The 24,592-nt window shown below is 33.2% G+C and overlaps 5 protein-coding genes across 9 annotated transcripts; 3 read left to right on the top strand and 2 right to left on the bottom strand.

The window, feature by feature from the left end:
* The first annotated feature begins 963 nt into the window (after positions 1 to 963).
* Positions 964 to 3,440, top strand: LOC110814910 (putative H/ACA ribonucleoprotein complex subunit 1-like protein 1). The gene is made up of 4 exons (XM_088222247.1): positions 964 to 1,166; positions 1,628 to 1,776; positions 1,870 to 1,985; positions 3,145 to 3,440. Exons 1-4 carry the CDS (start codon positions 1,031 to 1,033, stop codon positions 3,314 to 3,316), a joined length of 573 nt encoding a protein of 190 aa, XP_088078373.1. The 5' UTR covers positions 964 to 1,030; the 3' UTR covers positions 3,317 to 3,440.
* Positions 3,441 to 5,031: 1,591 nt separating this feature from the next.
* On the bottom strand, positions 5,032 to 10,648 carry GDH1 (glutamate dehydrogenase 1). 5 transcript variants are annotated; one of them, XM_088222244.1, is made up of 12 exons: positions 10,611 to 10,648; positions 10,129 to 10,343; positions 9,867 to 9,959; positions 8,094 to 8,318; positions 7,616 to 7,729; positions 7,162 to 7,383; positions 6,956 to 7,030; positions 6,338 to 6,454; positions 6,002 to 6,252; positions 5,722 to 5,797; positions 5,550 to 5,636; positions 5,032 to 5,381 (listed from the first exon to the last, which is right to left on the bottom strand). In XM_088222244.1, exons 4-12 carry the CDS (start codon positions 8,199 to 8,201, stop codon positions 5,196 to 5,198), a joined length of 1,236 nt encoding a protein of 411 aa, XP_088078370.1. In that variant the 5' UTR covers positions 8,202 to 8,318; positions 9,867 to 9,959; positions 10,129 to 10,343; positions 10,611 to 10,648; the 3' UTR covers positions 5,032 to 5,195. The 5 variants fall into 5 exon arrangements, with proteins under 5 accessions (XP_088078370.1, XP_088078368.1, XP_088078369.1 ...); XM_088222242.1 differs by having other exon boundaries at positions 10,474 to 10,613; XM_088222243.1 differs by having other exon boundaries at positions 8,094 to 8,218; positions 10,474 to 10,613.
* A 3,220-nt stretch (positions 10,649 to 13,868) lies between these two features.
* Positions 13,869 to 14,759, top strand: LOC110814950 (Methyltransferase-related protein). Its single transcript, XM_022042546.2, has 3 exons — positions 13,869 to 14,012; positions 14,176 to 14,337; positions 14,452 to 14,759. The coding sequence occupies exons 2-3, from the start codon at positions 14,176 to 14,178 to the stop codon at positions 14,551 to 14,553; spliced, it is 264 nt and encodes an 87-aa protein (XP_021898238.1). The 5' UTR covers positions 13,869 to 14,012; the 3' UTR covers positions 14,554 to 14,759.
* Positions 14,760 to 14,927: 168 nt separating this feature from the next.
* On the bottom strand, positions 14,928 to 18,059 carry LOC110814952 (Chaperone DnaJ-domain superfamily protein). Its single transcript, XM_022042548.2, has 3 exons — positions 17,687 to 18,059; positions 16,015 to 16,083; positions 14,928 to 15,707 (listed from the first exon to the last, which is right to left on the bottom strand). The coding sequence occupies exons 1-3, from the start codon at positions 17,993 to 17,995 to the stop codon at positions 15,093 to 15,095; spliced, it is 993 nt and encodes a 330-aa protein (XP_021898240.1). The 5' UTR covers positions 17,996 to 18,059; the 3' UTR covers positions 14,928 to 15,092.
* A 156-nt stretch (positions 18,060 to 18,215) lies between these two features.
* On the top strand, positions 18,216 to 23,617 carry APK3 (adenosine-5'-phosphosulfate (APS) kinase 3). Its single transcript, XM_088221957.1, has 7 exons — positions 18,216 to 18,374; positions 19,200 to 19,365; positions 20,254 to 20,403; positions 21,096 to 21,214; positions 21,297 to 21,381; positions 21,814 to 21,860; positions 22,009 to 23,617. The coding sequence occupies exons 2-7, from the start codon at positions 19,242 to 19,244 to the stop codon at positions 22,108 to 22,110; spliced, it is 627 nt and encodes a 208-aa protein (XP_088078083.1). The 5' UTR covers positions 18,216 to 18,374; positions 19,200 to 19,241; the 3' UTR covers positions 22,111 to 23,617.
* The last annotated feature ends 975 nt before the right edge of the window (positions 23,618 to 24,592 follow it).

The following is a 24,592-nucleotide window of genomic DNA, read 5'->3' as shown; positions in this document are numbered from 1 at the left end:
AGCCAGAAATTTCTCCAGTACGGCGACGGGTGGCGACGGTCGGCTCCCCGGCGGTTGGGCTGTCTTCTCTGGCGGGTAGGGTTAGGGTTTGGGTGCAGATGAAGTTATTTATACCCATCCACTTTTGATATCAGCTGTTTATCATTTTTAATCTGGACCGTCCGATCGCGATTAAATATGGAATGAATCTGGGTCGTTCATCGCGATTCAATCTGTGTCGTCCGTGCGCGATTCAATCGGGACCGTCCGTGCGCGATGCAATCTGGGCCGTCCGTGCACGCGGGAACGGATCTCAGCCGTTCGATCGTGCGCACACGGATCGCCCACGTGGCTCCCTTCTGCGTGGCCTCTCGCGTCAGTGTCTCTGTCACCTGGCATGTCCTGGTTGGCCGGGGCTGCTGATCGGGCAGCTGACGTGAGACAACTTTTTTAAATTGCGTTTTGACCCCTTAGTTTTCGATTTTTCTTTCAAAAACACCCCAAAAACCCAAATTTTCACCCATTTTTTTCAAAATTATTTTCAATTAAATTCCTAAATAATTTTTATCAATTATTATTATTATTTTCATTAAAATAAAATAAAAATAAATTAAATTCTATTAATACTAAATTATATTTATATAGAATAAAATAAAATAAAATAAAATAAAATAATATAATAATAATAAAAATGAAAAGAAATTTTTTTGGGTGTTACAAAAACTAAAAGAAATTATTTTCAGGAAATTAATTTTATCTTTTAAAAAATTAATAAGATAATATTAATAAAAAAATAAAATCTTAAATTTTTAATTTTAAAAAGGGCAAGATACGGGTCAAAATATAAAAAAAGAAAATAACTGGTCAAATTTGAAAATAATTATACTCCAAAGTTATGGACTTGCTTTAACCATATAAATGGAGGCCCAATTTACGGCCCATGAATCCAACCAGGCAGGCAGGAAGCACAAAACCCTACGAATGTTTGCTCGAGGGGCTAAACCCTTTGGAAGCCACCACTGACGAAAGCAACTCGAGGAAACAGCGAACAATGAGACCTCCAAGAGGTGGCGGTAGCTTCCGAGGTGGCCGAGACGGAGGTCGTGGAGGTCGTGGCGGAAGAGGAGGACGTGGATTTGGTGGACGCGGCGGGTTCCGTGACGAGGGACCTCCCGATGAAGTTGTCGGTCTGATCACTATCCTTTCTCATGTACTTTTTATTTTCTCCCTTGTTTTGTCTTGCTTGGTCGTTGGAAAGACTCGATAGGAAATAACAGAAACTACACCAGTTACGGAGGAGAAATGAAAGGGCATTGTTTCTAGGTTCTGTTCTGTTTTTGCTGGTTTATCTGGCTTCACTGACAACAGATGGAACTGAACTTGCCTGTACTATTTGTATAGATCCGCACATATGCAAAAAGTAAACGCAAATAAATGTTCTCTTTTAGTGGTTGCGCTAAGTGGGCGTATAAGCTTATCTCTTCAGAGATCTATTGCATTCTAAAAAGAATATTTCTTGTTGTCATAAGCTAAGCTATCCCATTTTCTGAACTGGTGATCGAATAAAAGTTTAAAGTCACTAGATTTTCATTATTCATTTCAAGGTGTTGACCCTGTTATAACAAGGCTTTGTTGTTGTCTTTTATAGAGGTTTCGACATTTCTTCATGCATGCGAGGGGGATGCTGTGACCAAGCTGACCAACGAGAAAATACCCTACTTTAATGCCCCAATTTATCTGCATAATAAGACGCAAATAGGAAAAGTTGATGAAATCTTCGGTCCAATCAATGAATCTGTGAGCTGCCTTACAGATCTTTTATGTTGCTAATGCCTTCTGTTTATCTTGTTAGGGTTTTTATGCGGCTTTTTGTCTGTCTTCATGTTACAGTATTTTTCTATCAAAATGATGGAAGGCATTATAGCAACTTCATATTCAGCCGGTGATAAGTTCTACATCGACCCTGCTAAGCTTTTGCCACTTGCAAGATTTCTTCCGCAGCCAAAGTAAGCTATCCCTTTAATTTCTTATGGGTGATGTTGTCTGGTTGAATCCTTTCGTCAAGGGAATACATATAAAATTTCAGAAAGCTTCTAGTTTTAGATGAAACAAATCTTTTTGATGTGCTCCCTGTAACTGGTCTTGATAAGCTGCATAATATTCTATATGAAAAGTTAGCGGATACTTATTTAGGAATTTACTGGATGCTTGACATTTTACCATAGGAACGTCAAATGTTTTGGAAGCTTTTTCTGCTGGAATTGGTAAAACAGTTGGGTTCCTGAGATTCTTTGCTTCCTCTATTTGAAGGAGCATTTGTGATGCTGAAAAAATTTCTTTTAGATGAGGCATGTTGGAACATCATTAGATTTATTATATTCACAGCATAGACAAGTGTTTTTTGGTTCTTGGGGATGTTATAGTGGCAACACTGGAGCAGCTTTTTGATTGTCTTGAAACAGAATATTGAACTTTTGCCTCTATGGTCTAGTTGACTCATTAGTTAAAATCTTTCTAGGTCAATGATGGAATGTTGAGATTTTTCTATCATCTGATTGAACAACAATATGGATAGCATACAACAAGTCTTTGGTATTTTGTTTCGTAAACATGAAAAATTTATTTGCTCGATGAAGTTTAGATACATTGCATGCTCTATGTTAGAAGGACTCCATTGATTAAATGCTTTTGAACAACTAACAAGTCTTTTTATGCTTGAGCACCAAATAACCATATTGGAAACTTTTGTGATTTATTGATCTTATCTTTTTATGCTTAAGCACCAAATAATCATATTGGAATCTTCTGTGATTTATTCATCTTTGGTGATTGCATTACTATTTGCTTTGCATATATTATGATTTTTTGTATTTTTTATGTCAGCACTCATATTTATCCTGAACTTAAGTATTCAGTTCATTATAGACTTATTGCTGAAATCATGGCTCTATTGCACGCTACTCAGTTTGATTGAAGTTGCTTGTATCCATCCATTTTAATTTGTATTATTCATGTCCTTTCCATGCACTTTACAGTATTTACATAATTACAGAGGTTTGCTTATGTGGCAAGTTCAATAACTTGCTTTCGTAATTGCTAGGTCTAATTTAGAATTTGAAGTTTTGTTATCAATTGAATTTTAATGGTACAAGTCCTTTGTTTCAGAGGACAGCCTCAAGCTGCTGGAAGAGGTGGTGGCCGTGGAGGACGAGGTGGTGGTAGAGGTGGTGGTCGTGGAGGTTCTTTTCGTGGAAGAGGTGGTCCAAGGGGTGGCAGAGGTGGACCGCCCAGAGGTGGTCGTGGTGGAGGTTTTAGGGGCAGAGGGGGGAGATCATAGAACAATATATCCTGTAACACTAGCAATGACAGTGACCATCTTTTCCCAAAAAATGCTTTAGAGACATGACCATAAAAGTTTGTGTTAGTTAATTTGGTTTGTCAATGGAGTTAAATTTGCTTCACATATTTACTTGAATCTTAGTTGCTCTGCCTGCTTAGAATTTACTGATTTACCAAAGGAAAAGTATGTGTAAACGCATCTCCATTGTCAAATTCCCAATGGTGAGGAAAGAGCAAAGGCCTAGCAGCACGACACTTTTATTACTTGCCCACAATCCCTTTTTTCCGATTTAGGTTGCTTCCATTTCGCTTGTGGCTACTATGAGAATCACTTTTGCTTTCGTTTTTTCTGGCTACTAAGTTGTTTCAGTTTGTTAGGTTGTCTCTTATCTGTACATGGATTTAACAGCAGTTTGAAAGGTTGACTTATTCGAGAATTTTTGGATCTACACTTATTTTTAACTTCCAAAGCATTTCGTTGCTTATTATGTCCTTCCTCGTCTTTAGGTGTCTAGGCTTCCGCCATAAGCCTATCCCTATTTGTACTTTGTTCGTAACTTTAAAGTTATGTTATTCTAAGGTGTTGCTAAAATGGAAGGATTTTATTTTATCAATATAAATAATAAAAAATTATAAATTGAAGTGTCAGAATCGAAAAAAATTGGTGTTATCGTATCGCTTTGTACTGATTAAGTTCATAAATTGGAGCTAAGTGGACTCGAACTGCTGACATCAGTCACAGGATAAATCACCGTTTATCACTGATTCTATTATAAATGTTACATAATTAAACCTGAACAAATAAAATGTTGAATTCGTACCAGTTTATAGTGGGGGTTATTACTTATTTTTTTAGTTTTTTTATTTTTTCAATTAAAAAAAGAAAAAAAAAAAAGTAGAATAATAAAATAACTAATAGTCTAAATTTTTTTAATCTCATTTAGAAGGATCATATATTATAATTATTTATGACTGTTTATGTTTATAGTATGACCACTTGATGGAATATGGAGTGAAGCCGGATAGATGACTAATATTACTGAAAGGATTCTTCTGGGTACTGTAATTGATATTCATGTGATTGGTTTAGTAGACATGGAAGCAATAAGAACTCAACAGGGCCCCAACTCTTTTTTCTTCGTCTGATTCGAGGGGAAGGATGTCGTTGAATTCTTAATAATTATAAAAATTTGTTCATCTAAATGACAAAGAAGAAATTATTATTTTTTCAACGTTTCAATAAAACTCCATTTCCATATATATATATATATATATATATATATATATATATATTATTTTATATTTCATTGAAGAGGTTCTATTTTTGAGATGAGAATTAAATTTATTTACTTCCAGGCGGGTAGTGGCTCTAATGATCAAATAATTAATTTTCCTGCACTTTTGACTGAGAATTAAATAGTTTATGTTTGTAGCAGTAATTTTTTAATGAGGAGAAAAGGAAGAGTTGAATTTTAATATTACATTAACATAAAAAAGAAAAAAAAAGACAGTCCCTGCACTTTGAACGACATTTTGAATCTCTATAACATCTTGTCCCGGTATGAAGCGTTTAAATATTGGCTTTTAAACATCATATCATAATCTCCGGAGATGTCTGCTCCAAGTCACACTTCATGGTTATCTATAGGATTAAGCAGCAATTATCATACTTAATCATTCCCCCCATATATATCATATACCTTTTATGAGAACTTCTTTAGATGAAAATTAAATATATAAATTAGCACCGAGACAAGATAAAAACGACATCCTCTTTTCAGTTTCTAATCCACTACGGTAGGTAATCGAAAACTACTGGAAAAAAACAAATATGGGGCCTTTATTTGGGTGTCGATTTTATTCAAGTGCAAATTATCTCAGGCTTCCCATCCCCGGAGAACAGTTGCCCGGGCAACGCGGTTGACACCGAGGGTGAATGCACCCATTCGAAGATCGCAGTTGTGGGTGTTGCACATCTCCTTCACATCCTTAAAACCTTTGGTCATGTAAGTCCTTAGCTCATTGTTCACTTTCTCCTCATCCCACATGAAGCCTTGGATATTCTGCAGTGCACCAATTGCCAGATATAAAGTAAACGTCAGCTTAAGCAAAAAAGGAAGAATGAGAGTTTTATGGATCATTTTTTTTCTGACGAAGCAAAACAAGAACATGAAAATTAAAACAAACAGCCGGTGCTAGACTGACAGCAGAATGGAAACAAAATACAGTACCTGCACCCATTCAAAGTAACTGACAGTGACTCCTCCTGAGTTTGCATATATATCTGGTAGAATAACGACCCCTTTCTTTGACAATATCTGCAAAAGGCAGTAACTATTATATTGCATGAAATCAAAATGGAGATTTGATTTGTGTAACTCTAGACTTCAAGTTTATTCTCACCTCATCAGCCTGTGGGTCAGTTGGATGGTTAGCAGCTTCCACTATAAATTTGGCTTTGATATCATTAGCATTTTCCCTTCAACCGGACAAGAAACATTTACGTAAAAACATTTGGCTAACCAAGATCATGAATCATAAAATATTTAAAACATTATCAAGAACCTAGAAAAAAACAAGACGTTGATGAAAATCATTTTGATTTTTGAGAACCCTAAACGATATGTTTTACTTTTTGGTTATTAATATCATCTAGAAGGAGTTACTATCCTGCAAAAACAACCTGTTGATGACGCCTCCAAGGGCTGCAGGAATAAGAACGTCACAATCCTCAATTAGTATTGACTTTGGATCAATAGAATCCGCGCCATGGAATCCTTTGACACCCTTATTTTCCTTTACATGTTTGAATAAGCTTGGGATATCAATTCCCTTGACGTTCTTTATTGCTCCAGTAATGTCACTTACTGCCACAATCTTCCCTCCTTTCTCATGAATAAGGTGGGCAGCCCAGGAACCCACGTTCCCAAAACCCTGAGTTGAAACACAAATTTCATGTCACTTACAATTATGACCATAATCTTGAGCATATTATGTTCCAATAGTACAATGGAGATACCTGTATTACAAATCTTTGTCCAGAGATTGTCTTCCCATACTCGTTAAGCAGGGCCTCTGTTGCAAAGAGCACTCCTCGTCCTGTCGCTGCATCTCTCCCTAATGATCCACCAAGATCCTGATAAATGAAAGATTTTCAAATAAATAAAAATTCACAGCGAAAAGAATGTGCACTATTCTGCAGTGGAGGAGCGGAATCAGTTCATAAATTTATCAGTTGTTTCCAGGCAGAGGAGGCATTTGGAATAACTGTCATCATGACTGTCTTATTTTGGAAATAATCAATCTAAGGAATCAGTTTATAAGTTTATCTGTTGTTTGTAGGCAGAGGAGGCATCTGGAATAACTCTCATCATGACTGCCCCATTTTGGAAATAATCAATTTAAGGAATCAGTTTATAAATTTATCCGTTGGTCGTAGGCAGAGGAAGAATTTGGAATAACTGTCATTGTGACTGTCCTATTTTGGAAATAATCAATTAATGCTTAAAAGACAATAAAAATAAGACAAAAAACCGCAAATTTATGTCGCAGGTAGCGATATGTCTGCTAATAAGCAGAAGAAGCCTACAGGAAATAACAATCAAAGTTTAAATTGAAGTTGGAATGCAAAAATTACAATAGGTTTTCCGGTCACAACTGCAGGAGAGTGGCCATGAAACTTGGAGTACTCATCTAGTATCCATGCCATGGTCTGTTTCACAACAAAAAAAGCAAGAAAAAGTGATTGAAGACAGTTCATAATTACAGAAAAAATTACCAAGCTAAACACATCAAATATACTAGACAATATCTGATACTTTATGTTAAGTTTATATGACCAACCTGTGGACCAGTACCCATATCAGGTGCAGGTACATCAGTGTGGATTCCAATCAAATCATGTATTTTTTGAGTGAAAACCCTAGTTAGTCGTTCTAGTTCAGATATGCTTAAAGTCCCTGGATCACAGCCGATCCCACCTTTAGCTCCTCCATACGGGATATTTGCTACTGCTGTTTTCCATGTCATTAGTTGCGCTAGAGCATTCACCTCATCTGGGTCAACCTGTTTTAAATAGAATCATCAGAAAGGATAATATGTAGGTAAAGAAGAACTTATCTTCCAGGCAAAAATCCTTCCATTACTATTCTAATCTGAATTATTCATGAAGAAACTTCACAACATGTTAAAGTTCCAAATCAAGGTACCATTTCCACATTTCAGGTTATTTAGGAAATTCCACGATTTTATTTTTATCTTCCTCCTGAAAAAACCAAAATACGAAGAGCATTACAACCTCTGGGTGGTATCTGATCCCTCCTTTCATGGGACCTCTTGCATTGTCATGCTGAACCCTGAACCCAACATAAGATGCCAAAGTGCCATCGTCCTTTGGTATGGTACACTCAACCTGTAATTTTGTTGGACAGGAAGAACTATGCTCATTAAAATTGTCACATAATAAATGTATATATAATTAAAAATCAAGAAAATATAAAAATATTTGAACCAGTTTCATTCTGGTGTTTACCATGAATGATTTTGAAGGAATAATATGAAAATCTTGAACATCTCCCCCCACCAACCCAAGAAAAAGGACGAAAAAAAAAATATTATGAACATCAGGCAAATGGTTTTTTTTTTTTTATAATCAGGCAACTGGGTACTTAATCCAATAGGAATTTGAACACTAAATACTAAGTTGCAAAAAAAAAAAAAAAACTACAGATACTAAGGGATCCTTAGGAAGAGCTAAAGAACAGTAAATTGGTCACCTTGATTTCCCTGAATGGAATCAGTAAACTCTTTTCAAGCTTCGAGTCTAACCCCAGGAGCCTAGCTGCCAGCTTGAAGTTTCTGTTGGTTGCTGCTAAGGCATTCATGATTGCACTCTATAAATCTGAGAAAAGCTCAACAAATAGTATTTTCTCACTTATGGATGCAAAATTAGGGGGTCTGATTTATTTAAACCACTTTCTTCAGAGAGGGGACTTGGTTAGCTGGAGAAGAAGAACAATGATGGAAAAATGTGAATGACTTGAGGTAAGTTTGATGTAATTTAATATTAAAACATGCACAATTTGGGTTAGTACAACATATCATAAGATCTAAAGAAAATAAGCAAAAAAGTAGCAGAGATAGATTTCGGTTCTTCACTTCTCATCTCATATTATAAAATTCAGGAACATGATACATTCATAAAATTTCATCTTCCAAAAATATTTTTTAATTTATAATTGACAAGTTTCAAAGAAAGAAGTAGGAAGCCTCATCAGCAGACAAAACTACATGTTTCGTCAAGAGCATGTCTCACATGGTTTCCCAATTAACCAGCAAACATAAAGCCTGAAAAATTAATTAAATCTCATATAATAAATAGGATTCCCAGATAATAACGATAAACTTCCATGACATGGCAGCCATTTGATTAGATAAGCCTTCCTGGCAATGCACATTGAATCTAGCAAGGTTTATGTTGTCAATCTTTATACATCCCTTTAATCACACTACATAGAACCCTAATTTGTTTTATACCCTGTGTTGACTTTTGAGTAATTTAATAATTATAGTATTTAATCTTGTTTAACATGCTTAATCAACGCTGATGACCTGGAAGTCTCATCACCAGCAACACACATTTTAAATCATTGCTTAATATTTAATAAGCATTAGTCTTTTTATGGTAGCAAAATCTAAGCAGACTCTGATAGGAATTTGACAATTCTTTTTAAGATAAATTCGTCAGCATCCGACTTTTCCAATTTTGAAAATCTTGAAAGCTAAAGCTGATGCACTCATATATCAAATATTTGCTCTTTCAAAAGACAAACCAGCATGGTCTTCACCAGTTAAACCTGCCAAGAATCATATTAACCATACAAGCAACAAAGGAGCTTGTGGACTCTCAAGAGACATAAGCACAGTAAAATTTTGTAGATTAGCTAGGCAGAGGCAACATATTCATCTTTGGAAATGAAAAAAATTATAAACATAGTGGACCGCAAAGATTGTATAAGAAAACTAGTAATTGTATGGGGTCTATTTAGCCATCAGGAATGTAAATGCTGATTCATTAGATAATAACAATTATATCCAAAAACTCCAAGAGGATAAGATCAATATCTACGTAGCGATTCATGATTATTCAATGCTACCAAGACAACCAGCGACGCAAGGACAAAAGAACAATATGTACATATATATAGATAAATATGAAATGCGGTATGCAGCTTGAATTTTAAAAATTATCCAAGAGTACACAACAAGAGCAAACTCAGAGAGGAAATGGAGAGCCTCATGAAAGACCAAAATTTGGTGGGCTCTCAACCTTAGTCTGTCTCACTTCCAGACACACACACAAACACACCCCAGGCCCCATTGAACTTGAGAGCTTTCACCATCAACAGAGATTACATTGGAGCTCAAATAGTCAATGAAATCAAATCAATTAGCAAGAAATAACCAACCAAAAAAAAAAAAAAAAAAGAAAAAACAAATGGAAAAGAGAAGAACGGACAATTGAGGAATTTACTCGTTTGAGGAATTACCTAGTAGAAATAGTACGGAAGGCAGCAATTCAAAATTGATCTTGATCTTGAAAAGGGAGACCTAAATTGAACTGAATGAATTGAAGTCCGAACCTTAAATGGATAAATAGGGAAAGAGGAAAGAAAGAATCAGATTCAAATTCTCCAAGAAAAGACTCTTTCTCCGATCTCATCACATGCAAAAATCCCAAAATCATATACACACACCCACAAACATAAATGTATCTGCATATCAGCATCCAAAACAAGAATAGATGCTTACCTAGACCAAGTAGCAAGCATCAGCACCGACTCAACATAAGCTTCCATTAGCTCAACCAGAGAGGTTTATGTAGGGCAACCGGAGGGAGATAGAGACAGAGGACACGTGGCTTAGCATGTTTGTGCCCTTTGAAAGTGAGATAAGCTAGAAATAGGCGAGGAACACGCAAAACTGAGTCTATACGAACATGAATCCAACGCGTAATCCATTAGTTCCTGCATTCGATTTTGTTGGATTGAAATTCTTTTCATCTATCATCTTAAATCTCAACATAAAGCTTTGTAACGCATAAATCCAAAATTCGGAAACACTTTTCCCATGAAAAGAAAATCAGTGTCTACTCACTTTTTTTGAGAAGATTTTCCTCAAGCTTTTTCAATTGATTTGAATTTACACCAAATTTCCTTCTTTTTCTTTTTTTGAGTAAATGAATTAATTCTTCATATTCATAGTTTAAATGGCGGCGTGGAATCTCTTCTTACCAAACTGGTTCGTGCTTTCTTACAGCAGCCGCCGATAATCCTGCATGTTATCTTTGATTCTCCCAATTACTAATTAAAATTCCAATTAACATAATATAAAAATATCAATAATTATTTCTTTTTATGTTTTTTTAAATAAAATTAATTTGATTCTTTTAAAGTTAAATCTAATATATAAAAAAATATAATCTTATTTTTAGTTATTAATAATATTTTTATTATGTAAATTTATTTTATTTTATTAGTACTGAGCGGTGTGACCTTAATAAATAAATAAAATATAAAAAATAAAAAATTAAAATAAATTGCTTTTTTCACGTAATTTCTTATTGGCGCCAGTATGAACAAATCAAAAGAGAAAAAAAAAAAAAAGATTTTTACGATCAAACAAGGAAAAAAAATAATTTCTTCAAAATCGAATATTTTATATTTGTTTAATTTTAATAAATCTTAGATATATTATTTTTCACGATATGCAGATTCTAAGATATATTCCGTATATATATATATATATATATATGAAGATACATATGAATTTATTTGAAAATATAGTCAAAAGATCAATGAACTTTGATCCTGTGGTTATGTTAGTTTTAGTTTAGGATAAAAATTTTAATTTAGGATCTTGTATAAAATAAGATTATTATATAAATGTAAAATAATATATATATATATATATATATATATGGGGCGAATTACTTTTAATCCCTTAACAAGTAGCCAACTAGCTCAGGAAGACCATACGAAGGACCATTTCCAAGAACCATTAGTAGCCTCTCTCTCTCTCTCTCTCTCTCTCTATATATATATACATATACATATATTATTTGTTCAGTATTTACATATAGCTAGTGGCTGAAGAATTGTATATATAAATCAGCGGTGAGCAACAAAATCTAAGCAAATTAGTAGGAAGCAGATCATGAAATTATAATTACGTCCATTTTCATATAATACATGTATGTTTTCGTGTGTGTGTGTGTGTGTGTATATGTATGTAAAGGTGAATGAATCAACATGCAATTGTTAAAGGTGATTCCATTAGACAGAAATCAACAATAAAGCATTTTGTATAAATAGAATTTGTACACAAATGGAAATGGAGGGTCAACGTGATGAGCATGGATTCCACTCTGTACCCCTTTAAGCTTTTCTTCCCATTGAAGTGTTTTCCATGACACAAACTGAAGGAACATATATACATATATATATATATATATAAGTGCAATTATCCAATCCCACTATATATATATATATATAGGGAGAGAGAGAGAGAGAGACGCGCGCACACACACACACACACACACACACACTGTATATATATGCATGTATAAGACTAAACCCTACCACCTCCAGCAAGCTTCTTCTTCCTCAATAATACTGCATTATTATATAGTTTATACAAATTAAGTATAATAATCTGAACTAATTCAAACACTAAAAATCATTACACATAATGTTATAATTATACTAAAATGAATATTATTGAAAAGGGTATTTAGTTGATTACATGTGATTTTTACAATTCTTTTTTTATAATTTTTACTTTCGAAGTTAAATCAAAATAAATTATAATAATTAGATATAAAATTAAATTAACATAATTAATTTATTTTAATAAATACCTCGATAAATATTTATATAATCTAATCAACTGTAAAAAATTCGTAACAATAATGAAATTAATAAAATTATATAGTAACGATAATTTTTTATTACATTAATATTTATTAGTGTTAACTAGTGATTTGGTCTCAATAAATTTTTTTTTTTTAATGTAATTACATGTTGATATTAATTCTATATTTTATTTATATGGATAAAAAAAAGATAATTATATTGTAAAAATAAGAAAATCAACCTTTTTCATATATACAAAATCTTTTTTTTTAATTTATTATAAAATTCATAAATAAAGTTGTAAATGATAAATTATCATCTTGGTTTAATTTTAATTATGACATCATACATACATACATATATATATATAAGCAAACAGGAAAAGGAAAACATAATGCGCCAAGATGTTATCACAAAGACAAACAAAGATGCGAAGGAAGAATCTTTTAAGAGATGAAAAATTGGAAATCCTTCTCAGAATCTACAAATATATCCACTCTCATCGTGTGTGTTTGTATATATATATATATATACAGATATTTATTTTTTTAATTAAATTTTATTTATGAAAATCAAGTGATGTAATATATACATATCATATTTTATTAAATGTTTTAAAAATACTTTCCTTATATCTAATAAATTAAAATCGTATATTACACAGTTTGAGAAAATCTTTAAAATTATTATTGTTAACATAAATATCAAATTAAACGCTTAATTAATTAATTTTATAAAAAGAAAAATTACTAAAAAATCCATTAAATTTTTTTTACAAATCTTTTTTCCCAAATTTTATTTTTCTCTCTTTTTTAGACAGTGCTAATTAAAGTAGCTTAGCTTAAGATTGCTTAAAAAAATTATATATAATTACAAAAAAAAAAAGCAATTATAGAGGTGAAGTGCATATATACATCACTAATTAAAATTAAACAAATTAAAGTTTAGATCAATAATTAATAATTGTCTGCCACTTTATTTTTAATTAAGTAACTTTAAAAAATTTCAATTTTTTAAATAAAAAATATATATATTTATTAATTACGTAATACACAAATATATCAATTATAATATAATAAAAATAAATATAAAAATACCGTCCAAAATAAAAATCTCTCTATAAAGAAAGATATATATTAATATTCAACTAAATACTGATTAGTTTTTTATATACTATATATTAACTATATGGACTCCTCAAATGGGTAAAAAAAAATCCTTCTATACTTTTATTAATTTTTAAGAGGAAGTGAACTAAAAGAAATAAATTTACAAAACTCAAAGATGCATTCCCAAAGAAAAAAAATGTATAAAATTTAATTAAGTATAATTAATAACATAAAAATGATTGTTTAAAAGAGTATATCAATGTCATTATTAGCTATAATTAATCTAATTTTTTATTTTTATTTTTGTTGGATATTATTATAAATAATAAAAATGACCATTTAAAAAATTAATAACCAATTAATTATTATCCAAGGCTTTCTGTATGTATAAATATATATTTTAAGTTCTGTCCATAGCCATAAAGATAAGCTTACGTTGAGTTGAGGAAGCTTCCATTGAGTTGTAACTCGGTCCAAAAAGCAACACACGCGTTTTCAACTGTATAATCAATGAGTGAAGGAAGGAATGAATAAATAAATAAAACAAACAAAGCATTCAGCAAAAACTATACACTAAATATAAAATAAAGCCATTAGAAAAAGCTGGTTCATCATTTTCTTAGGTTGTCATTTTGTATTCCAATCTCAAAACCCTAACTATCTCAGCAAAACGGTAACACTGTTTTTTTTTTTTCGCCATTGTTAGGCTCCTCAATCTCTTCTTGAGTTCTTTGTTTTTTCATATATTATTTGGATATAATTAGCCAAGCTCAGATATCATTAAAAAAAAAAAAAAAAAATTTGCTGGGTATTGATTTGAATTGGAAACATCAAAGATGTGCCCTTTACGGTTCATTTTGGTGTTTCTCTCTGCCATTTTGGCAGGGTATTTTGCATGGAGGACAGTTCGTTCTTCGCCAGAAATTGAGCAGGTTTGTGATGATTATCGCATTGAGAAAAACAAGTTGAAAGATGAAGAACAATTCAATTTCAAAAGGGTATGCCTTAAATTTTCTCCTGATTTCAGTGTTTTTCTGTGTTTTCGTTTGTTAATTTTTATTGGGTATTGTTTGTTTCTCATTGTTTTTGTTTTCGTGTCTTTGGAAATGCAGATGATTCAAAATGGGTTTTGGGTATTCGTGGACATGGCAAGCGGGAGGTACTTGTGGAGGAATATGAGGGAGATGAGAAAAGATAAGAAAGCAAAAAGCTGATGGGGGGTTTCTCTGCAAAATTTAACACCTGAAATTCTGTAACCAGAATCGTTTTTATTAGAAATCTTTAGCTTATTTGTTAATTTACTGATTTTTCGATAAATTTTCTTTGTAATTTAGATCTCACACCATTGAGAATTGTATACAGAAATCCATACATATATATATATAATCAATGGAAAAAACACTGAAAACCGTTCAAAGGATACGTGAGTCTAAATTGTTGATGCTTGGATCAGATTGACCAAACTGCTCTTTCAAAATTCTTGCAAGTTATTTCACTCTTACAAGATCTTTTATTTTTTTGTTTTTTGTTTTTAAATACAAAGCGAGAAAAGTATCATTAACAACCCCGCACCAAAAGAGTGCCAACGTGCATACAAAATATTTATAAATATACCAAAATATCAATATATTTCACTCTTACAGGATAGACAATCATAACAAAGCATACCAGGTTCTATATTTCATGGAGGAACATCTGTACAATCAAATTTGGGGGAAAAGGAAAATTCATTACAGGGATATACCAGCCAGTTTCAGTTAAGATCAACTTGTAGCTTAATAGACATATACACAAGGGTAAGAAGGGCGCCTTGTGGTAGGGGAGCATATCTTGCAAGATTGGAGCCTACCCACATGGCAACAACTACCAAAACTACTAGGCTGCTGCTGGTTTTTCCACAAACCCAGCTTGCAAAGGAGAGGCACAAAGTGAGCACAATCCCACCTCTTCCGCCCAAGATCCATGCAATTACATAACCAATCTTGTATCCAGCATCCAACTTCTTGTCAAACAAAGCCATCAAGCAGCTATATGTGAGTGATAATAGACATCCAAATGTTTGTAATAGAAACAAAGATACAAAAGCAGATTTAAGGACTTCAATGAAAGAGCCTCTCTCTTGATTGAGGATTTCTTCTTCAGTCTCCTCATCTGATTCATCATAGAATGATGAGTTTTCCTCCTTCACATTATGATGTTCCTGATATCTGCCATACTGCATTTTCTGTCTCATTTCAGCCCATCTATAAATCCTCTCCCTATCTTCAAACTCAGCATTGTAATTCCTCCTTGCTCTATATGACCTAGCATCTTCTTGGTATCTAAGGGCTCGATCATACTGAATCCTTGTAACTTCATTAGTCAATACCTATTCAAGAGTTGGGAAACATCTCAGAGTTTTTGTTATTCGGCTTTCTGAATATTAGCCCATAATGAGGAAACAGGGAATCATTAGGTCATGGAAACCAGCTACCATGTCCAGGTTACCCCAACAAAAACAGAATGTTACACAGACAGGTAAAAATATCTCTAACTAATAGCTTATCATCATTTCTTTTGTAAACTAGATTGCAGGGAAGAAGATAGTAATTAGGGCAAAATAAAGTTGTTCTTCTGAACAACCTATTGAAATAGCTACTTGAAATTAATGTACCACAAAGGTGCAAGGTTCTCACTTCATAGGCACAATGGATGCGCTTGAATAGCTCCCCAGCTCTAGAGTCCTTGCTAACATCAGGATGAAACTATAATAACATGAAAATACTTTTAAATGTTAGCATCGTTAGCTCCCATCTCATAACAGAAACAATACCAAGGTAAATTTTTTTATGAACACCCTTGAGTTAACTTGTTAACTAGAAAAAGGAAAAAAATCAGCAGAAAAGCCAGTGACTAGAACCTACATGTAAAATAGAATCAGATTACTATGATAATGAAATTGACAAAATGAAAGAACACGGTTTACTTATAAATTTGGCAGACACTACGATAATTTTTCAAGTGCAAGGCATAATAATGCAAGCAAACCTAAAGACTCAATTACTCGACATTTCTTAGGCATTTCCTCATAAGCAACATATTGGTAACTTCTAACATTCCGTTCTTCATGTATAATAATAGCTTACAAATGAGTGATGGTGCCAGAACAAGCAGCGAGACAAAGAAACTGAAGACATGATGGATAAATAACTTACAAAGTAATGTAGAATGCTTTCAAACCATTTTCATTAGAAACAAAGATTCATTAGAAGAGAGGCATTTTCGGATGAAATACATCCATAAACATTCACCCTATAACATTAGATGGTAAAGTTAACAGTGTTGGGGAAGTATACCTTGCAACAGGAGGAAGCTCCAAGATTCCAGTGGAATTAACCACGGAATCAAATGTATACTATCTTGAGATACCATAATGAAAAGTGAGATAACACATGCATGAACACAAACTTGTCGCATATCACACAAAGTTGGGATATACAGATTTATACTACTGATGAAACCATATTAAGTGAGATCAGATATGCATGAAGAGAAACATGTGTTCTAATCAGATGAAGTCACAAATTAAAACACATTCCCTATGAAAAGAAGGTGCTTGTGTATAAAGTATATTCTATAAACTCAGGTCCGAAGGTTCTGCTTTTTTTGCAGGAGATACTGCATGGAGGAAGAACTCGAACAGGGATTATGACCGAGTGTCCTAAACTCCTGCTTTTAGAACATTTGCTCCTCTAATCACTGGTATAGTTCATTCTATTCATATGTGGTATTGTCACTAAAACCATTACACCCGAAGTACAATACTTTTCCAATTCACAGTAGCATGTCAAACTTAAGTTCACGCCCACGACACAGCTCCAAGTTAAATCTTAAAGAAATTATTCGAAAAAAGAAATTATCTGCTTTGTACCACCAGATAAGATTAAGGATCCAGGGAAATTCACTCTTAACATTAAACTTTCTTTCACATAAACATTACTTGTACTGAGAAATTCAATGTAATTGGTTTGAATACTAAATCTGATTTAAAAGAAAGAGTCTATCATTAGTATGTACCTTTAGGGAATTCTTTATGGAGTGTTTTACCATTTAGTTTGTAGATAATAATATAAGATTTTCTTACATAATAGAATACTAATTTTTATTTGACGAACTTCCGGTTCCGCTTGTATAATTGTGGAAAATAATTGAGAATGGTCACTGCTACACAGTAGAGAAAGGAAATAACATCACTCGTTCATCATCGAACCAATAAAACAATCTAAGACGGAGTAACAATTACAAATCTCCTCGATTTTCCTTCACTTTTTCGCCAACCAAACAGAAATTGTGTGTGAAAGCGTATACCTTGCGAGCGAGAAGGCGATAGGCTTTTTTGATATCGGCAGAAGTGGCGTTGCGAGTGACACCTAGGATGGCGTAATGATTCTGCTCGCCGTTGATGGTCGCCGGTGACGATGAAGAAGATGAAGCAGCTACTGGCACTTGACGGCGGCGATTATGGCGCGACCGGAGGTTACGCTTCCGGTAGTGAAGCAGACGATGCCAATGAACCGGAAAGATTGAGGGTTTAGCGTTGATGGGAGAAGAAGAGGAGAAGGAATGAGAGCCGTTGATGGGAATCGGTCCCACCAGCAGGTTCGCCTGCATTATCATTCATGCACTCTTCTTTCTCATTTCTCCGTCTGTTTGTTCAGAGACCCCTTATTAGCAAGTGTTGGAGAAACGTTATTCTCACCGGGGCTGTCACTCCACTGACTCCATTTTTCTTTTTTTATTTTTAATTTAATAATTAAATTATATAAAAATACTATTTTTTAAAATAAAAAAAATAAAAAAATAATATTTTTTACTGAAAAAAATTATAATATTAAAATTAAATATCATAAATCGATCCAGTTCAAACAAATTTTGCCTCTGTGTCAATCGCTCCATGCTTTCCGGTTAGCATTCACGTAAAAAGCTAAAACCAGCTTTCTATCCCTCAAGAGCAATTAGTAACTTGCAGAGAGAAGCAACGCATGTCATCGATCGGGTATTTGATTTTCTCTGTTTCTTCGTCTGGATGCAAACTTTTCTCTACTTGTTTTCAATGTTGCTTGTCTGATTCTAACCATGCGTTTGCTTTATCAAGAAAATGTGATGATTCTGTTCATTACTTACAATATCTCTTTCATTGTTCGTACAATTGTGTTTATACATCATCTCCATTTTTTGTTGTTATTTTGCTTTAGTCTAAAAATTTGATGCGTGTTAATGAGGTAAGTCGGTTTAGCACGGCTCTGTGAAAAATTTACTAGGTGATGTCTATCTTGATCTCTCTGTTTGTAGTAGAAACAAAATTGCATTATGATCTCCATTTCTTTCGGTTTCTGTGTGGGAAATGGTAGTTAAAAGAAGGAGGTAGAAAGGAATATGGAGGATGGAAACATAATATTGAAGAAGATAAGGGAATTTTATCCTAGATCTGTATGGCTAAGGTTTGAACCTGATACAGAAACAGTACTGAAATAGGCATAATCGTATAGCAAGTCTTTATTGCAAAAAAAAAAAAACATAATTTCATGGAGCTATTACTAGGTATTCTAAGAAGTTCTGTGGTTCATCCTTAAATTTTTGTTTTCGTTAGACCACTGCAAGTTTTTGTTGATTTGATAAAAAGCTGAAGTGGTTTAGTGAGACCGACGATCTGTTACTCTCTCCATTTTAGATCACAGCTTCCGCTTTGTAACACTGTTATTTTTCAAGTTAGTTCATGTCATTAACCTGTTTTTTTGTGATTGTTATACAATCTTTTAGCCTTATTTGAAGAGACAGTATATGGAAGGTGTATTTTCTAATATGGTAATCTTTGGTTCAGTTGTCCAGGCTTAGGGAAATAATAGAAAGATAATATATTATAATGTCTACTGTTGGCAATTCAACAAACATATTTTGGCAAGAATCGCCTGTTGGGAAGCTTGAGCGGCAGGCACTACTTAATCAAAAGGGATGTGTTGTGTGGATTACAGGTCTCAGTGGATCAGGTTGATACTTTTCTAACTGTAAATTTCCTACAGAAGAAAAATTATCATATAGCCTGGAGTTTAAACTTTTGCAGAATTTGTCACTTGTCGGGGATTTATCCTTGAATGATTTAAATATTCTCTGTATTTGGTGCTTTGAAAACCAACTTTGCACTTGTATATACTATATGTGGCAATTATAATTCCTCCGCATTACCAGTTTTTGCAATTATCAGGAGCCTGCTGCTTGCCTTAGTGGTCGGCTGCTCAGCATTTGGATTTAGAATGTGATGGTGCTAAAAGCTTAATGGCAACAAGACATTCTTATTATCTTAGAAAGATTAAGCTATACAAATAGACTGTGGAAACCATATTGTTCGGCTAGCGAGTGCCTATTATGTGGTTTTGAATTTGTGTACCGTGGCTCTGTTACTGATTTTCTTGTTCACTAAGTTAATATGTCACTAATATGGTGATTGACATTATCTTTTGTCTTTGAAGTGCCATGTTCACTTTGTGAAACTGTTTGAAACAGGAAGCAAAATGAATCCGGAAGTAAAACTTGAAAACATTGTAGATAGTTACGAAAAACTAATAAAGTATTGACTGGTTTAGTACAAATCACCAGAAACAATTGCTAACTAGCTCATTAATCAACTGTAGTAACCAAATAAAGATAACCAGTGAGTAGACTAGCTATTGCTCAATTTCCTAGGTTTGAGATATAGAGAAGCTCTCTATTCTTACTGCCTAACTAAGGCTGTTGAACTGATAAATAGTTCTTTTTGGAAAATAATTTTTTACGATATCATAATACAGTAATGAATATCAGGTACTGGGAAAGGCTGTAGTTTGCATTATGTTCTATTGAGCTCATTCTCTCTTTCCCCATCTCTCTGCAATTTTCAGGGAAAAGCACTCTGGCATTTTCATTAAGTCGAGAACTGCACTCCAGGGGAAAGCTATCTTACATCCTTGATGGGGATAATCTTCGGCATGGACTAAACAAAAACCTTGGTTTTGATGCAAAGGATAGAGCTGAAAATATACGCAGGGTTGGTGAGTTTACTCATCAGATGACAAATTACTCATGGTTAAGATGAAAGGAGAATCTGAGTCCAAATATTTAGGTGCTTCTCTAGCATGTATCATTTCATGGTATGCATGTTAGTGTGTGCTGGCATACACACATTCTATCCATGACTCTGAACATTTTTCTCTGTGGCTAAATTGAGATTGCCACAAATTACTCAAAGTGTCATTGCTCGGGAATCTTTATGGTTTTAAGTACGTAATATTGACATACAATTGCATATCTAAAATTTCGGTGGAGATTTTTGGTTCAGCCAGTGAAGTTTACCTTTCTATGCATGCATACCAAAACATCTTTGTGAATTCCTTATATAATTAATAGGAATTAGTTGGTTGGCTGTTCAGGTGCTGTATGCGTTTGTGTTTTTTCAGTGTCAATATATTTGAACATGTAACTTCACATAATATGTACGTATTGAAGATAATAACAATATGATTAAGTTTCAGATCTAATTGTCATAAATGGAAAATTTTTAAATTGTGCAGTACTATTGAAGATTGTACCTAATAGAAAATTAATGAGCTTGTAGAAAATCATCTAGCAGTTAGAAGCCTAAAATATGGTTACCTTGAACTTTGATAAATTACGAGGTACAACTGTGTAGGTTTGACCTAATGCTTTGTGCGTTAGATATTCCTAATAATTGTGTCTGATATAGGAGAAGTGGCGAAGCTATTTTCAGATGCTGGTTTGATCTGTATTGCCAGTTTGATATCACCATATAGAAAAGATCGAGATGCTTGCCGTGCAATGTTGCCAGATGCAAGTTTTATTGAGGTAAGTTTCTTCGCAGATTTCTCTTATCATATATTGCTTTATATCTTAAAAATGGAATAACACCTTCCTTGTATAAATGCAGGTTTTTATGAACATGCCTTTAGAATTGTGTGAGGCAAGAGATTCAAAAGGCCTGTACAAGCTTGCACGAGCTGGGAAGATTAAAGGTGTAAATTTTAATCTAGCTTGTGACTTTAATTGGTAAATTAAAATATGCTGGCTATTCTTTCCTATCCTTCTTTATATTCTTTAACCATGCACATGATGCACTTTGAAGGGAAACGACTGGGATGAAGCAGAGAGGAGAAAAAAAAAGTACAAGCACGTAATATGTTTGCCTATGAGCTATGCAACAATGCTAAGAACTTAAAAAGAAAAGCATGTTTAGACAGTTCATTGCGGTAAAACTAGAATTAAGCAATGAAATTTTTAAGGAAGGTTGATTAATCATTTTATGTGCATGTCAACATTGTGTTAGCTCCTTCTTCCTGCCATATTTTTAAAGAGGGAAATTATTAGAGAGTTGGTTAGTAATGTCAAGAATCTAGTGGTGCATACTGCTCTGACTGACACATGAAAGAAAATATCACGTTATGCAGGTTTTACTGGAATTGATGATCCATACGAACCGCCACTGAATAGTGAGGTAAGTTTCTAGACCAACACATAGACCTATCATGATGAGCTAAACATGATTCTTGCTATTGAACATTGTTCTAAATTACTAGTGAGATACTTGGTATTGGATGTAATTTCTTTAAATCATGAACTGGGGAGTCTCATCATTATTCCAGATAGAGATCCAACAGAAGGATGGAGTTTGCCCCACACCGGGAGACATGGCGGCGCAAGTAGTAACTTACTTGGATGAAAGAGGATTTTTGCATTATCAGTGATTTATCCTTGTTGTTTCTTATCTGCATTTTGACTGCTGCCGTACTAAAGGTTTCGTCTTTAGCCTTGATCATCGTCAAGTTCGATTCAATTCATTTCTTTAAACTAATCTACCTTACATGGTAATTTAATACAAGCAACATTTTACTAGTAAGTTTTGTTGTGGAGATTGAGAGAGAAAGGGACTTGAATTTTGGGAGTGGAATTTACAAGGTGTTGAATCAATGTCACCTTTTCTTCTGAGTCCTTCACTGGTTTTTCCATTATATATTTCAGGAGAAGATTCAAATATAAAAAGAAAGATGTATAGACTGGATATGCTCTAATGATATTTTCTTAACATCATTACCCAGATTCATCAATTTACAGTTCGTTAGTTTTTCACTGTTATATGGCAATTGAATTATCTGATGAACTAACTATATATAGTTTCTTCTCTGTGCTGTGTCCTTCACAAGAAGACTATTCTGGTAATGTGCTCTAAAAGCTTATGACTGATTTTATTTTAGTATAAGTTTGTCCTATATATTATATAGGTGATACATATACACTAATTATAATATGATCTAAATATAAGGTTAGACTCGGACTTATAACTTTTATAAAGGAAAATATCAACAATTTAATTAAAAAATAATAGAGTTTATAAGCCAATTAGAGTTAAGATAAATTATTTATTTATAGCCATTTTTATCTACTGTTCTCATAAATCAAAGTAATTTCCAAAAAAAATTTATTAAAAGCTAAAAAATTTCCAAGAATATTCTCTATAATATTCTATTTTCCTATTGCATTAATGTCATTCAATTTTTATAGAAAAAAATATTTAATAATTGATTACTATAGCTTCCAATTTGGTTTCTATTTTCCAAAATAACCTACATGATCCTGTATTGGTATAGGGGTAAACCTCCATAATACGACGTAGTTTCAGTGTGCAGATCAGGATACAGCCACATTTAAGACCTTTTCAACGTGGAAAAAGATTTGTGAAAGAGAAATCGCGTTTACCAGTTTTATACAAAGAAACAAACGACCAGATCAGAGGGAGAGAAGAGAGAAATAAAAGAGAAGAAAATTGTTTTACAGAGAGAACGAGATGGTGTTAAATAGCTCTGTGGTGGTGAGGATTGCGAATCTATCAGCGAATTTGTGTCAGTACATAGCATGCAATCCGGAGAGATTGAGCAGCGACCAAGTCTTGTACCTTCTCTTCTGCGTCCCTCTCCTTGAGTTTCGCCGTTTTACTCTCTCCTTTTTATCCTACTTGTGCTTTGATCCTCACGCATTCACCTCCTCAGATTCCTCTTCTTCTTCTTCCGACGACGACGAAGACTATTCCCACTCTGATTGATTGCCTGTTTACTTTTCATAGTCAGATCTGATATTTGTTTGATTCGGTTCGGATTCGGGTTCGTCGCCCTCCTCTCATGGTTTATGTAAATTTCAAAGACGATATAATTTAAGATTGTGTTATGGCTTTTAATTCGAGAAAAGGTTAATCCATCATTCGGATTTGTTTCTGGTTTCTATTTTCTTTGATTTGGTTAATTATGCGTTTGTCTTGGTGCTTAGTTCTCGTCTGTTTCAGATCTGTGTTTCCTTTGTCATTACTCTCTGTCTAGTCTCTGTGGGTGGAGCTTGTTTGCTGGGTGGGATTAGATTATCCTCCACCGGAATAGGATATCAAGACAAACAAATCCAACAAAGCAGCAGCAGCAGATACGAACAGGTTCTGGTGTTTGGGTATCTGACTCCCACTCAACGACTACATTCTTTTTGTTAGGTACTTATAATGATTTAAAATTTAATTTAATTATTTATTCATAAAAAATTACAGGTTGTGAAATTTTGGAGTTAATTAAACATTTTATTTTTTTTTCTTTCGTTTAATGTTTAAAGACAAAATAGTATGTATACATGGATACCATGCAAATTTTCCAAAATAATTGTTGAAGTTAATGAATTGTAAATTGGTAAAGAATATATTATGATTATGTTTGGTGGTTCAACTTATATATATATGTATTAATTATGTTAGATTTATGTACTAATGATGTAACATTAATAAATATGTAATTTTCTAATATGTACACCCATAACCTAAGATTTGTACTTACAATTTTATAATTTAAGATTTTAACTTATAATTTTATAATTAGCATGTGAAAAAATAATATATATATATGTATTAGGATCATTCTATACAAACTATTGAAAGAGAGTTTTTGCTTTAGTAAAAAGTTATGTTATTAATTAAGTTTATTTGAGTATCTTTAACAACCAATAGTAATGTAATATTTTCTTAATATATTCACATAAAATGTACAACTTACGACTTGAACATGCCCTTTTATAGTTAGTACGAGGCAAAGTAAAGAAAAATAGAATTGTTTTTTTTAGTGAAAATTAAAAAAAAAAAGAATAATTTAATTCATGAGAAATGTTGAATGAAGATGCATATCTTTCTCGTATATGATGAAA

This window comes from Carica papaya, chromosome 6, assembly GCF_054855325.1.
Source record: "Carica papaya isolate Zhongbai chromosome 6, ASM5485532v1, whole genome shotgun sequence".
Taxonomy (NCBI): Eukaryota; Viridiplantae; Streptophyta; class Magnoliopsida; order Brassicales; family Caricaceae; genus Carica; species Carica papaya.
Note: the sequence above shows the minus strand (reverse complement) of the source record. Positions and strands in the feature narration are given on the sequence as shown.

Coding starts and splice junctions, on each gene's coding strand:
- GDH1 (XM_088222244.1), bottom strand. CDS start 8,201: ATGAATGCCTTAGCAGCAACCAACAGAAACTTCAAGCTGGCAGCTAGG. Junction 7,031..7,161: donor ATATGGGTACTGGTCCACAG/GTTGGTCATATA, acceptor GTTGTGAAACAG/ACCATGGCATGGATACTAGA. Junction 6,455..6,955: donor TTGTGACCGGAAAACCTATT/GTAATTTTTGCA, acceptor TTCATTTATCAG/GATCTTGGTGGATCATTAGG.
- LOC110814910 (XM_088222247.1), top strand. CDS start 1,031: ATGAGACCTCCAAGAGGTGGCGGTAGCTTCCGAGGTGGCCGAGACGGA. Junction 1,167..1,627: donor ACCTCCCGATGAAGTTGTCG/GTCTGATCACTA, acceptor TGTCTTTTATAG/AGGTTTCGACATTTCTTCAT. Junction 1,986..3,144: donor AGATTTCTTCCGCAGCCAAA/GTAAGCTATCCC, acceptor CCTTTGTTTCAG/AGGACAGCCTCAAGCTGCTG.
- LOC110814950 (XM_022042546.2), top strand. CDS start 14,176: ATGTGCCCTTTACGGTTCATTTTGGTGTTTCTCTCTGCCATTTTGGCA. Junction 14,338..14,451: donor AACAATTCAATTTCAAAAGG/GTATGCCTTAAA, acceptor TTGGAAATGCAG/ATGATTCAAAATGGGTTTTG.
- APK3 (XM_088221957.1), top strand. CDS start 19,242: ATGTCTACTGTTGGCAATTCAACAAACATATTTTGGCAAGAATCGCCT. Junction 20,404..21,095: donor TGAAAATATACGCAGGGTTG/GTGAGTTTACTC, acceptor TGTCTGATATAG/GAGAAGTGGCGAAGCTATTT. Junction 21,861..22,008: donor AACCGCCACTGAATAGTGAG/GTAAGTTTCTAG, acceptor TCATTATTCCAG/ATAGAGATCCAACAGAAGGA.
- LOC110814952 (XM_022042548.2), bottom strand. CDS start 17,995: ATGATAATGCAGGCGAACCTGCTGGTGGGACCGATTCCCATCAACGGC. Junction 16,084..17,686: donor ATCGCCTTCTCGCTCGCAAG/GTATACGCTTTC, acceptor ATGTTATTATAG/TTTCATCCTGATGTTAGCAA. Junction 15,708..16,014: donor GCATCCATTGTGCCTATGAA/GTGAGAACCTTG, acceptor ACTCTTGAATAG/GTATTGACTAATGAAGTTAC.